Here is a 14,494-nt window from a genome sequence, read left to right as displayed (position 1 = left end):
TAGTGAAATTCATGTTTCTTAAGTGCAAGCCACTGTCTTACAGTCTGTATAAAATATGTCCTTCCACAAATTATCAATGGCAGATGTCCTGTTATTGAAGAGAAAGAATCCTTAGGAGAGATCACTTCTTCATTCTTCTCTCTCAATTAACATTTATACGCCTCCGTGGTTGTTATAGTTATGCTATATGTGGCCTGTTGAAGTTGAAATTCGATAAAGAGGCAGCAGAATATAGACCATATTGCAGTGTAGTGTGCATGGAGTATATAAAAATAAATTAATGATCTGGCTAAACTAAAAGAAGCTGACTGCAAATGTGTTAGCTTAAACATTGGGCACTATTAATCTGAAAACAGTTTTGTTGCATATTTTTCACACTATGTACTTGGGGATTCAAATAAAAAATAAAGAACTATTTTGACTCTGGCTCTGAAACAAACTTTTCCTGAAATGCAGATCTATTCCTGTGAGGCCTTATCATAGAATATTAATCTAAACAGCTCTTACATTTGGCATTTTACCAAAAGCCTAATTGAATTTGATAGAAGCTTTTGCCAAAACTACCAACAGAGATCATTTAAATTATTTTACATTTGATCATTTTTTCATTTACCGGACAAAGACCTGTAACTGTCTTGTGAATTATGACTTCTATCAGGAGCATGAAGCTGTTTTGAGCTACAAAACCTTAGAAAGAGCAGGTAATTCAAAGTCTAAGTTGTATAGATATTGGATGGATGTCACTGCTTGGGACACAGTTTTGGATCCTTTTCATTACAAGGTTCATGGAAGCTTGGTTTGCCAAACTCAAGGGGAAAAAAGGGAAGTGTGAGGGATCCCTCTCCCAGGATGGACAGAAATGCAACAGATACCACGTGTAGCTGAGCACATCAACCAAATAATATTATTTACAATATTGATGAGAAAAGACAGTGTCTAACAGACATAGAGAGGTATATCTTATTTATACATAAGGAAATGTCTAACAGAGATGAAGGGAGCAGTAACTCCGTCACGATCACAATCCACGATCTACAATCCACTACTATCCACAATTCACCTTCACATTATTTAAAAAAATATATTTTAGTTTAACAACAGATAAAGCTTTAGTGGTGATAACTAAGTGGTTTGCGAGACACATTTACAGCAGTTAGCCCATCATTAACATTGCACTTCCAAATGTGAGCCTGCTCTCTTTTTTAGCTGCTGACTGATTACAGCTTATTTTGTCCTCACTTGTAGCTTGCTTGTTTATTTCTTAAGACTCTTAGTCTGTTTGCATCACTGTATGTGGTAGTAGTAAGTTTGTGTGTGTCCTGCAGTGTATACCTTCTCAATGGTCCATGGTAAAACTATTAGAGCTGCCAATATGTGGTCAGCCAGTTACTAGTTGCCACTTAGTATTAGATTCCATAGATTGCCATGACCAGGCAGCAGCAGTGTAAAGCATTGTAACACCTCATTGGAGACATGTCATGTACCAGATTGCTTCAAATCCTCCACCATTATCCCATTCCTAAAAAACCAAGGACCACAGGATATAATGACTACGACCTATTGCCCTGACCTCTGTGGTTATGATGTCTTTTGAGTGCCTTGTTCTGTTCCACCTCAAGGACCTCTTGGTCCCTCTACAGTTCACCAACTGAGTCAACAGATCTGAAGACAATGCCACTTGATCCTCCAACACCTGGAATCCATAGGAACCTACGACAGCATCCTGTTTGTGGACTTCAGCTCTGAATTCAACACTATCCTCCACAGACTGTCCGTCTGTCAGGAGGAAGCACTTGAAGCTGGGGAAACATGTGTCTGATCCCTCAAGGTTAAATTCAGTTCAATTTTATTTATATAACATTATACATTATCTGAAGGCACTTAACTTGCCATACTCAGGTTGAGACCACCCACCCCATTCACCCTGTATGACTCTCAAGTGGACACTACAGAGTCATTCCACTTCCTGGACACCATCATCCCCAGGCCCTGAATTAACTCGTCATGTTAGGAGAGACGGCGTCCATCCCACTTGGGATGGAGCAGCTCTCTTATCTAGGAATATAAATCAGTTTATAAACCCAAAATGACAACCCAGAGTTGGGAGCAGGACGCAGAGCTGCAGTGCTACACACTTCTCTGCACTCCCTCTGGATCAGTCACACAACCATAACCACATAGAGACTGTGTCTGACCCCATCCCATTAAATTAACAGAGGGAGAATCCCACACAAAAAACAAAAAATAAATTAACACAACCTCTGCAACAACACAACAAACAAAGACTTTTAAATGTGGACTTTTAAACTTTTTAAGATCACTATCATCGAAGGCTATTTCAGTAAATGAGTCTGAGATCTGATATGAGTAACTAGTCTGAGATCACAAAATTGATTTATTGTCCCTCACTGAGACCTGGCTGCATCCCGATGAATATGTCAGCCTAAATGAATCTACTCCCCCCAGTCATATAAATACACACATTCCCCGAGACTTTGGCCGAGGAGGTGGAGTTGCTGCTATTTTTAACTCCAGTCTATCAATTAATTTGGAACCTAAACTAAGCTACAACTTGTTTGAAAGTCTTTCGGCGTCTCGGTCTATTTTTTTCGCTCGCCGCGAGCGTATCGCGCCAGAAAACACACTGAAAATCGATTTTAAACGATATAAATGACATATTATATATGATATAAATGATCAAATATGCATCCCATACTTTGGATTTCCCTGCTGTTCTCCTGGAGTTTGAATTTCCCCGATTTTTTCACCCACATGATTAAATTTCCCCATCTGCCCCTCCAATACAAGCAGACAGACAGAGAGAGAAAGAGAGGGGTGGGGGGGCTATGAAGACCATCATCATTTACCCCCGAACCCCTACATTGAACGGAGTATACAACAACCAGCGGAGAAAGCAGAATCGCGGGCTAATTTCTAGGACCGCCTTCTTCCACATGCATAATATCTCAAAAATCAGACATGTCGTTTCTCAAAAAGATGCAGAAAAACTAATCCACGCCTTTGTTACATCCCGACTTGATTATTGTAATTCCTTATTATCAGGCTCCAGCAGTAAGTCGTTAAAGACTCTGCAGCTTGTCTAAAATGCTGCAGCACTAAGAAAAGAGACCACATTTCTCCAGTATTAGCTTCGCTACACTGGCTTCTGGTTAAATCTAGAATAGAATTAAAAAGTATCCTCCTCACCTTCAAGGCCCTTAATAATATGGCACCATCATACCTTAAAGAGCTGATAGTACCTTATCAACCCACTAGAGCACTGCGCTCCCAGAATTCAGGCTTACTTGTCGTCCCTAAAGTCTCTGAAAGTAGAGTAGGAGCCAGAGCTTTCAGCTATCAAGCTCCTCTCCTGTGGAATCATCTCCCACTTTCAGTTCGGGAGGCAGACACCATCTGTACGTTTAAGAGTAGGCTTAAAACCTTCCTTTACGATAAAGCTTATAGTTAGAGCCAGTCCAGGCTTGCCTTAGACCTGCTCTTGGTTATGCTGCTATAGGTTTAGAATGTCGGGGGACACATGACACACGGAGCTTCTCTTCACAGCTTCTCCTTCCTCTTCTCCCTCCTTATCACATCAAAGAAATTAATATCTCATCAATACATGTTACTGACTTGACTTCTTCCCCGGAGTCCCTTTGCCTTTGTACGGACCTGGTATTTGGGAACTACAGTTCGTCCTACATGTGTAGTCAAAAGCCTAAGGCCGCATGTCCTTTGTTCTGGAGAAAACCAGAGCCTCCAGAACTCCGTCTCCCAGGGTGCCTTAACGTCCCACAGAGGTGTGAAAACCGACCGGGGACACAAGTTTAAACTACTATTGATCACTCTGGGCCCCATGACCTATGAGGTCACCAAGCCAATATAAGGCCAGGTCTCCCTCTCTTCATTCTCTTTTTACGCCATCCTTGAGAGAAGGGTGTCCAGCCTCTTTCCGATTCCTCTTTCCATGCACCTCTCTGAGAGGAGCACACCGCTCTTCCTCGATTCCTCTTTCTACGAATCCCTCCGAGGGGAGAAGTCTGGCTTGTCCAACTCCTCTTTTCGATTCCTCAACTCAACGCAACCCTCCGAGAGGAGCTCAAAGGTGCAGCTTTCCACTCACCTCAAAGATCGCAGATCCTGTATCTTGCTGGCTGATTGTGATAATAATGGCGGATCCTGTATTGTGTTGGCATCTGATAGTGGTGGTGGACCACGATCAAGGTGGCAGCTGATGGTGGATCCTGATGGCCTGATCAGTGGATCATGATTGTGGACTTTTGTGGCATCCGATCGTGATGGTGGATCCTGATCGTGGTGGCTGCTGACCATGGAATATTATTACAACAAGACTGCTTGATATACAATATGTCTACTCAGATACTGACAATAATTCACCAATTCATTTACCTTCCATTATGCTGCAAATTGTTTATTCTAACCAATGCTGTAAATACCCTTATCTTTCTGATGTTCTCCATTACACGTGGCATCAATTGCACTTCTGTCCGTCCTGGGAGAGGGACCTATGAGACAAATTATGATTTGTGAATATGGGCTATACAAATAAAATATTATTGATTGATGAACATAAGATAAGATAATCCATGATTAGTCCCACAATGGGGAAATTTGCAATATTACAGCAGCAAGAGTAAAAAATAGGCATCATTAAGTAATAATAATAATACATTTGTATCGCACTTTTAAAAGGTACTCAAAGTCACTTAACATGGTAAAAATAGTGACAATAAAAACAATAACAATAAGGTAACATTATAGCAGTTAAAAGACAGTCATTTCACATTAAAAACAATTATAATACATAAATAAATCATAGATTAAAAGCAGATTTAAAAAGGTGAGTTTTGAGTCCATTTTTGAAGGAGATGAGTGAGGGAGAATGTCTGAGGTGTTGGGGGAAAGAGTTCCAGAGGGAGGGGGCAGCGATGGAGAAGGCCCTGTCCCCCCAGGTTCGTTGCTTGGACAGGGTAAGAGGGGTGAGAAGGTAGGTGTTGGTGGATCTGAGGTTGCAGGTGGGATTGTGTCAGAGAGGTAAGAGGGGGCGAGGTTGTGGAGGGTTTTGTATGTGATGAGGAGAATTTTAAATTGTATTCTTTGTTGAATGGGGAGCCAGTGAAGGTTCTAAAGGACAGGGTTGATGTGGTCTCTGGTGCGGGAGTGGGTGAGCAGACGGGCAGCTGAGTTTTGGACGTATTGTAATTTGTTTATGAATTTGGTAGATGTGCCGTAAAGGATGCTATTGCAATAGTCGAGGTGTGAGGTGATGAAGGCGTGGATGAGAGGGAGGGGCATATTTGGGAAATGTTTTTTAAGTAGAAAAAGTCTGTTTTTTGTAGTGGTTGACGTGGTGTTCAAAGGAGAGGGTTGGGTCGAATATGACACCGAGGTTACGGATGTGTGTGGATGCGGGAACAGTGGAGCCGTCGATTGGGAGGGAGAAATTGTGGCAGGAGGTGGTGATTGATTTTGGGCCGATGATGAGGATTTCAGATTTGTCAAATAAGTAACATGCAGTACTGAATATACAGGTATACAGTGAATAGATTGCACATTAACCATTGTATTGCAAAGACAGAATTAACATTGCACAGTTAAGAGAGTTAAACCAGAGTTAAAGTGAAGTCCAATGGGTGCATGTAGTTCTACTCGGAGCCGAGCTGGTTGTACAGTCTGACAACTGGAAGAAGGAACGACCTGCGATACCTCTCCTTCAGACACTTGAATCAGTCTGTCGCTGAAGGAGCTGCCCAGTGCTGTGATGGTGTCCTGCAGGGGGTGGGACTGGTTGTCTATCAGAGAAGACAGCTTCACCATCATCCTCCTCTATCCTTCCACCTCCACTAGGTCAAGAGGGTATCCTAGGACCGAGCTGGCTCCTAATGAGTCTATCCAGTCTCTTCCTGTCAGCAGTTAAAATGATGCTGCCCTAGCAGACCACTCAAAAGAACATGGCCGATGCCACCAAAGAGTCTTAAAAGGTCTTCAGGAGCACCCCCTGCACTCCAAAAGACCTCAGTCTCCTGAGCAGATACAGTCTTCTCTGTTCCTTCTTAAAGAGTGCACTGGCATAATCAGTCCAATCTAGTTTATCGTTTAGGTGAACACCCAGGTACTTATAAGAAGTCACTGTCTCGATGTTCCTGGTCCCATGTCGGTTTGAAGCCAGCGCCTCCAGCCCCTGTTCCTGGTCCCTCGTCGGCTTTGATGTTGACTCCTGTTGAGAGCACCTCCTGGTATTTATTTTACTCCCAGTGTAGTAATCAGCACAGCTGATGGCTGTTAGCTGATTACTCCTCAGGTTTAAAAGGCAGAAGAAAAAAGCTACCAAGAGGGAGAGAAACTCACCTGCACACACAGTCTGAAGAGACAAGGGCTGAGCCGAACCAAGCCAATGGATAGGGTTTTGTCTTGGACATTTTAAGTTGAGTGAATTTATGTTTGTTCTGCTGCACTGAAATAAATAATGTTTAGTAGCAACTGCTTGGTGTCTGGCTGTGGTTGGGAGACCCCACTTGCAACGTCTCTTGCCACATTATTTTTAATTGTATTTTTATATTTATGCTTGCACTAACACACCACAGCAAATTTCTTCTCTCTCTCTCTCTCTCTCTCTCTCTCTCTCTCTCTCTCTCTCTCTCTCTCTCTCACACAAGTATGCACAAGAAAAAGTATTGCGTACGCACAAAGAAAATGGCTCATTCCCACCAGAAAGTATTGATAGTACAGGAGTTAGTTGACTGCTGTAAAGTTGAAAACATATTTATAGATTCTGACTTTTCGGATCAACAAAATGTCCACACAACCAAAGCCTCATCCAATCAAAGTAATGTACACAACCAGCTACATCTTTATTTTCATCAAAACGGGGAGAAATCCGATCAAACATGCAACAATGCAAATAATATAATACACATATAAATTGTCTCTTCTTGGTCAGACCACAACTCTCCCTTTCTTGAAAAATATATTTAAACATAATTTTAATGATAATTAATAACTCCACCCCTGTGTAGGATCACCAAAATCAATACAGACATACATGATTCCCTCTTGATGAGACTTCAACCCTCATTTTGGAATGGATTTCGATGAAACTTTGTGGAAGGACGCAGTATGGATCACAGAACAAACTATTAGTTATTATAATTACATTATTGATTATTATCTTTGGTACAGATGTGGATCAGGGAGTGGATCTAAGAATATTTTTTCACTTTCTTTAACAGTGCAAGATAGGACGTTTTGTAACATTTATGTAGATTTTTTAGAAAACAATTCATGGATTTTGATGATAAAATTCAGGCATCTTTAGGGGGCTGCTTTCTTTACAGCCTTTCTTTACTAGTTTCACATTATCCTGATTTGGGGAGGGAGGGGGGGAGGCTCCGGAGACTCTGACATGGACATTTTCATGCTCACATACAGCCCCTCCGTATAATGTCACGAGATTATCCAGAGTTCAGTGCAGGTCTAAAAGCAGTTCATTAGTGTGTGCCATGTGGTGCAGATCCAAATAAAAAAAGTTAATTTAAATGTAGTTTCATTAGGGGACTGTTGGGCCTTTGTGGAGGTATGTGCTCTCTTAGTGTCCTTATAGTTGCCTCTGTTGGCACATGTTTATCATTGTCTCTGCATATGTGCCTTTGCACTCAAAGGGCCTCACAATTGATCCAGTGGTATTGTCATCTGCAGTGCATTTGTGCACTTAACATTTTTGAAACCACTTGCTGTTTCTTTACCTTTCGATATTCCCTCCACCACAGACCGCCTGATGTGCAGCACTCATAGTGTGCTCACAACTCCCCCTCCCCCCACAAAAACACCCTCTAGAACCTTCCCCTTAACAAACCCCCAACCCCCCCTACAGTTTCCTTCTGAGTGCTGACCTGCACTGGTCCTTTAATATTTGTGACAGCTAATATACTTCTAAATGATCAGTTATTATCTCAGGGGCCTCATCCATAGGGCCCAACTGATTCAAAAGGTCATTCCTCTGTCTCTCAGTATTGATTAATTGGGCCTGTTAACATGGCTGTGAGCCTTATTGAAAGTGAACATTGCCACTAACATATTTCCATCAGCTCTATGTGGCTGGACAAGCTCATTTAAAAGCTTCTTTGACTCTGCCTCTGCTCCAGTGAATAAGGCAGAATGAGGAGCATAATGGATATGCCAATAAGGAAACTAGTGTTACTAAAACATACTAAGGGCAACAGGCAAGATGGAAACAAGGAGATGTTCTGTTTTTCAGTCTTTACATGTAGATTGTTCTTAAAATAAACACAGTGTGCCTGCAGTGTGATCAAAAGAGCTCAATGCACTAAGATCTCCACTCCATTATTGTTATGCAAATCACAGTTAGACTGATAATAAGTAAGCATTGGAAGTGAAGCGCACCCAATTTTGCATGGTTTTTCCTGCATAGAGCTTTGCTAGGTGGCAGGCTCCCTCAAATTCCGTGCTGCCTCCCGACAAAATTCTAGTACACCACGGCTGGTTATAAAACATCTTATGTTGAAAGCTCTCATGTGTTTATGGGCAAGCAGGAGCATTGTACTGGTAAAATATTATTTTCTTAACTTAATTATATTCAACATTTTTATACAGGCTTTTTTGTCTCAGAATGTTGGAGGGGGTGGCGCCCTAGTGCCCTGTATTAACCAGCCACTACTGGTAATAATAATATAATCTTTCCTTATTTCAAGTGAGTGTGCGTGAGAGAGAGAGAGAGAGAAAGAGAGAGGGGGAGCGAGCGGGATGCCTGATGAATGCGCGTGCTGTTGTGAAAAAGGATTTAAATCATTAAGAAAAGTCTCGATCATTATGGGATGATCAGTGTTGATATTGTGGCGTCATTTCAAACATATCAACATTTAAACTATATAAATACTATAAAAGAGCGAGGCAAACGTGATCATTACAAGTTTCCACAGTAGTATATAGTCGGGAGGAGGTTGAGCAAGATTTGACGGAGCCGCCTCGCAATCCTCCGTTCTTTCTCTGTTCTCTTCTTCCGACAATGATCTGAATATCTTTAAAGGGGACATAGCATGCAAATTCCACTTTGTTAGTGCTTCTACAGGTTAATGTGGGTATCTGGCATGTCTACCAACCCAAAAACTCTGGGAAAAAAACACTTGCGCGTTTTGTTATGGTTCCTCTAAGTCAGAAAGGTCATGCTTGAGTGACTCGAATGAGCTTCCTGGGTTTTGTGTCGTAACAAGGCACTGGAAGTCTCCCTACATGGCCATGGCCCACCCCCCACCTCATCCCCCCCGCCCCCCCACACTCGTTACGCCGGGTTTACACCGGACGCAGCGAGGCTGCGAGGCAGCGCAGCACCGTTCCCAAGCACGCAGCCGCCTGGCTGTTCACACGGGACGAGCATTTCTCCGCTGGTCAGCCCGCGATTCACTCACATGTGGCATTTGTCTGGATCGTTGGGACTGGGAGGCTGCAGCAGCTGCTCGGGCGCGACCGCTCGCTCTCCCATGCGTGAGCTGGAATTTGTGTCAGCGCCACACAGCCAGCAGTGTGGAAGACATCCGCAGTGTTCAGCGCTACTGTAACAGCGGCACACACACAGAGCCCCCCCCACTCGTTACGCCGGGTTTACACCGGACGCAGCGAGGCTGCGAGGCAGCGCAGCGCCGTTCTCAAGCGCGCAGCCGCCTGGATGTTCACACGGGACTGCTTGTGTGCTTGTAGTGGATGGGCAGAGGGGGACATTTAATTATGTGATTGGGAAAATTAAAACTCCAGGACAACAGAAGGGGAATACAAAGTATGGGATGCATATTTGATAATTTATATCATATAAAATATGTAATTTATATCGTTTAAAATCATGGGGGGAGAGGGGGGAGGGGGGAGCTGGCTCATTAGCATTTAAAGGAACAGGCACTCAAAACAGGTCACTCTGTGGAGGGCTGTTTTATACAGGGTAAAAAGGGTGCTGTTTGAAATGATCCTTGTGGTATTTTGACCAAAGTATGTTACAGACATGTCATTAAGACCCCAAGGAACCATATCAACTTGTGGTAAAATGGGCATACTATGTCCCCTTTAATTTATTATCAAGGGCAGCAGGGCTCCATCTGAGTGGTCAAATATATTGACATTCAGAGCGTGAATGCATGGCATATGGAACATGACACAAAATGGCTGTGTGTGTATGAGAAGGTAAACTATCATTATTGCAGGCAATGTTGGTTGTAAGATATGCTGTAATTTATAAGTTACAGAAGCTGCAGGTTATGGATCAAACCATGCATCTCTACAGTGTGCTGAGAATAGAAGTCCCCGAACCACATCTGTTTCTGAAGCAGTGTCCCTCCACTGGCAATTCACTAATTTTATCAACAAAAACAAACTAAATTCCCTCAGCAAATAAACTGAAATAGCCTAATTCTATATCTTCCTCTCAGTTTCACTGTTGAGCTATCATACAGGTTTTCAAACACCCTAACTATTAAAGTTTCTGTACAATTACATCTGATGTAGTTTTATTATTCTTTGACTGATGGAGATCGAACCGCCAACCTTTTGGTTAGAGAACATCTCACTCTACCCCCCCAAGACACATCAATTGGCAAAGCCAATTCATTTTTGAAAATGATGTTATAAGATATAATGTGGTATAAGTTGTTAATCATAATAAACTGTAAAAACAGCATTTCCAGATTTAGCTTATTTAGGATGGATGTACCTAATGAGTTAACAAACAGAATAGCCAGATTGCTCTTACTTGCGCACAATAACAGCCAGTAATTCAGACCACTGTCAACAGTAGGTTAATCATCATTAGCAGCAGCTTTTATACATCGGTGATGAAAGTTTATGGTCACAATCATAGACTGTATATAAATATGGATGACATGGCAGATCAATCATCAACCAAACTAAGAAGTCAAAATACACCTCAAATAATTTGTTCTCAATGATGGGTTCTGTGAGTTTAGGTAGGTTTTATCACACAGATATATGTCCAATTGTTCAATTTTTGTTTTAAATATTTATTTGATATCATAAAAATCGACCGAAATATCATGATTTATAGCTGAGACCATTACTACTGTGGCTTCATCCCTTCTATTGCATAGACTCTGGCTTCAAATGACATCCAGATGACACCATTTACATCTGGAATATTTCGTCCCTAATTTCTGGGAGGAAGTGGAGATTGTCGTCAAATTTTATATACGGTCTATGGTCATAATCCTAAATAACCGCACTCAGGAAACTCCCCAAACTTCACTGATGAACGATGTTGAATTTCTTTGAAGAAAATGTTAAATAAATCATTCATTGGTCCTTTCTTTCTTTTTCAGTTGTATGACTTGGATGATGATGAAAAGCGCAAAGAGTTTCTAGATGATCTTTTCAGTTTCATGCAGAAACGGGGTAAGTTATTCCACTTTAGAAGATAAAGAACAAGATTAATAACAGCATTTAAGTGTTTCTCACATTTATTGGAGGAGTAGATCCGTTTTCAGACCCTTGCATATTGTGAGGAAGTTAGCCCACCAGCAGATGATAAAAGGTGCAGCCAGGTGACTGGATATTTTAGGTTACAGTGTCATGTTTTGTTATTCAGATGTTCTTGTTCTTTACACAGTGTCCTCACCTGCCTGTCTGACTTTCAATACAATGAAACTGACTATTCTATGACATCAACTGAATTGTCAAAACAAGCATTATGAGTAATTTGTATTGTTTTTAGTTAAAATGAACAATTATTTCCATGTTTAACCACAACAAATTGTGTTATTTGGTTTAATGTGCAATTTAAGCAATTAAAGTTGCCATTTAAGTGTTAAGTACAAGAAGGTTCTGGATTCGAACCTGACTGCTGGCTGTTGCCTTTCTGTGTGGAGTTTGCATGCTCTCCCTGGGTTTTCTCCAGGTACTCTAGCTTCCTCCCATAGTACAAAGACAAGTACAAAAGTGCACCTTGAGTTAATTTGGATCTGTCTAGGGTGTACCTCTCCTCTCACTCAAGGTGGGATTTGCTCCAGCCCCACGTGACCCTCAAAGGATAAGCGGTATAGATAATTGATGGATGGATGTTTCCATGTTATTGAGTAGTATACTACACAAAAACACCATTAAATTAATTAAGACTGAGACGAAACCCTCACACTAAGTCTCCATATCTTCATATCCTCCCAGACCAGCCTAACGGAAACATTCTTCATCCATCTTCATCCTCACCTTCACATCCATTCATTCATCCACAATATCCAATACAGCCTGAATTTCCATCAAAGATTTAACGATACATAAATAACTATCCCACACATGCATTTTTAAAACAGCAACCTGAGAAGCTACTGGGTATTATAACAAAATGATAAAGCTTGTATATAAATATACTGTGTTAATATGGAGCTTTTGTAACATTTTCCTGAATTGTTGGCACTTTTTGGCAATCATCATGCTTCTTCCTCATATTTTCATATTTATTAAATTGTTACCCAGATTAACAACTTTGGTTTCAGCAGTAGAAATTCTCTTTGCCTGTATTTCAGCATAAAATATTTTACTGCCTGCTGTCGCATTAAAAAAATTAAGACTCAGACATCCCCAAAACTACAATTTCACCATAGTAGCTGTGTACTGTGAAATCTGTAGCAAAGCACACTTTGATGAAGTAATGAGTTGGGTGGTCACTTGGGTTTTGAGACAGTATAGATTGTTGTTAGAGCGCTCAATTAGAGATTGATTTTTGACTTAGTGTAGGGAGACATTGTCAGTGCGAAGCAGATCTCCACTGTTAGCCTTTGACAACTGTGATGAGAGTGGACTGCTTCAAATATCCCAATCAATGTTTCTTGAAACATCACTGTCAAAGACGGTGGGCTTGCTAGTCAGAAATTCTAGTAAAATGTGTCAAATATACTGTGCTGCTTTAATATTGTAGATTTTTGGTTGGCTAGATTCAATTCAATTATATTTGCACATCACAAAATCATAACATACATAATCTCAATGCACTTACCTAGTTTTGTCGAGACCTTACAGTATTATAGAGAAACCCAATAGTTTCCACAATAAGCAACACTTTGGCGAGTGCAGAGAGAAAAATCTCCCTCATTAACTGGAAGAAACCTCCAGCAGAACCAGACTCAATTTGGGTGGACATCTGCCTCAACTGTTTTGGGTGAGCAGGGAATAATGGGAAAGGGGAGGAAAGATGTGGGGGTGACGAGGAACAGTTGTGGAATGTCATATTTAAGCTCTGTGTGACTGCTTGTTAATATGCAAATAATAGGAGTAATATTTGTAGATGTAATGATGTCATTCATAATTGCAGCACCAGATAATAATAACAATAATTGTTGTTTTTGAGTTTTTGAATTTCATCCTGATGTGGGAATCAGCTGTAAAGCCACTTAGTAAGTAACTTAAGTCAGTCTTATTACCGTGATGTGTGTTAGCAAGCAGGTTAGTGTCTGTGTCTGTGTGTGTGTGTGTGTGTGTGTGTGTGTGTGTGTGTGTGTGTGTGTCTGTGTGTGTGTGTGTGTGCGCGTGTGTGTGCAAAAATCTCAATCCATAGATGGATTTTCACTAAACTTAGTCGTCAACAAAAGTATGGTTCGCAAAACACTTTATATTCATAACTGATCGAGCTATCGAGACAATCTGAAGCTTATACTCATTACAAAGTTATTCCACATCATATGCTATCAAATGATAAGTGCTGAATGAAGAAGTCTGAAAGAAGTCAGAATAGGATTTCATGCATTGTTAATAAAGCATTTTTCCGGGTATCTCGTATGTACACGACCTAAAGCTTTACAACATTAGTCATGATAATATGGAAGGAATGATGTCATCATGACATCACTATGCAATAAAAAAATTACATCATATTCAAAGGTGTAATAAGACATTAACTTTTGATACAAATAGTACATAATCTATCGCTTATTAATATTTACATCAACCATTAAATTACCATAATGTGGTAAATGAAGTCATGATGACGATGACAATATAAATATAAATAATATAATATAGAAATAAAGAATCTCCCCTCCACTCCTACTTATTTATGTGTGACCATATCAACGTGCGTTATTGTTCTTTAAAAAAGGCGAGTCTATAATGTAGGTCATGAAATAAAAAACAAATATCTCTATCTATGTAGCCAGCAGGAGACACAAACAGTAACAAACTAGAAAATAAGGTGATTATATAATGACAGCGTGAAAGAAGAGCTGTACTTCTTAATAAGAATTGGGCCAAGGATGTGGTATGCGGTTCATACATTGTGGATCTTGAAACAAGCAGGCATCCAGATTATTTTTAGCAAATGCACAGGCCTTTGCAGACATAAAGACCCTTGTGGGCTTGCAGATGCGAAAGCCATACATTGGCCTTTAACTGGCTTGGTTTGAGTATTAGCTAATGACAGCTAATCAAAACTGGATGTAAATATTGCTGTATTGATTTGATAACTCTTCAT

The 14,494-nt window shown here is 40.8% G+C and overlaps 1 protein-coding gene across 1 annotated transcript in view; it reads left to right on the top strand.

Moving 5' to 3' along the window:
* Nucleotides 1–14,494, top strand: part of arid3c (AT rich interactive domain 3C (BRIGHT-like)) — a 97,033-nt gene that overhangs the window by 62,927 nt on the left and 19,612 nt on the right. Inside the window, exon 3 of the mRNA XM_034595631.1 lies at nt 11,355–11,427. Within this exon, the coding sequence (XP_034451522.1) occupies nt 11,355–11,427 (73 nt within the window). The remainder of the gene's footprint in view (nt 1–11,354; nt 11,428–14,494) is intronic.

The sequence above is a fragment of the Hippoglossus hippoglossus genome, chromosome 9 (genome assembly GCF_009819705.1).
Source record: "Hippoglossus hippoglossus isolate fHipHip1 chromosome 9, fHipHip1.pri, whole genome shotgun sequence".
In the NCBI taxonomy this organism is placed as follows: domain Eukaryota; kingdom Metazoa; phylum Chordata; class Actinopteri; order Pleuronectiformes; family Pleuronectidae; genus Hippoglossus; species Hippoglossus hippoglossus.
Note: the sequence above shows the minus strand (reverse complement) of the source record. Positions and strands in the feature narration are given on the sequence as shown.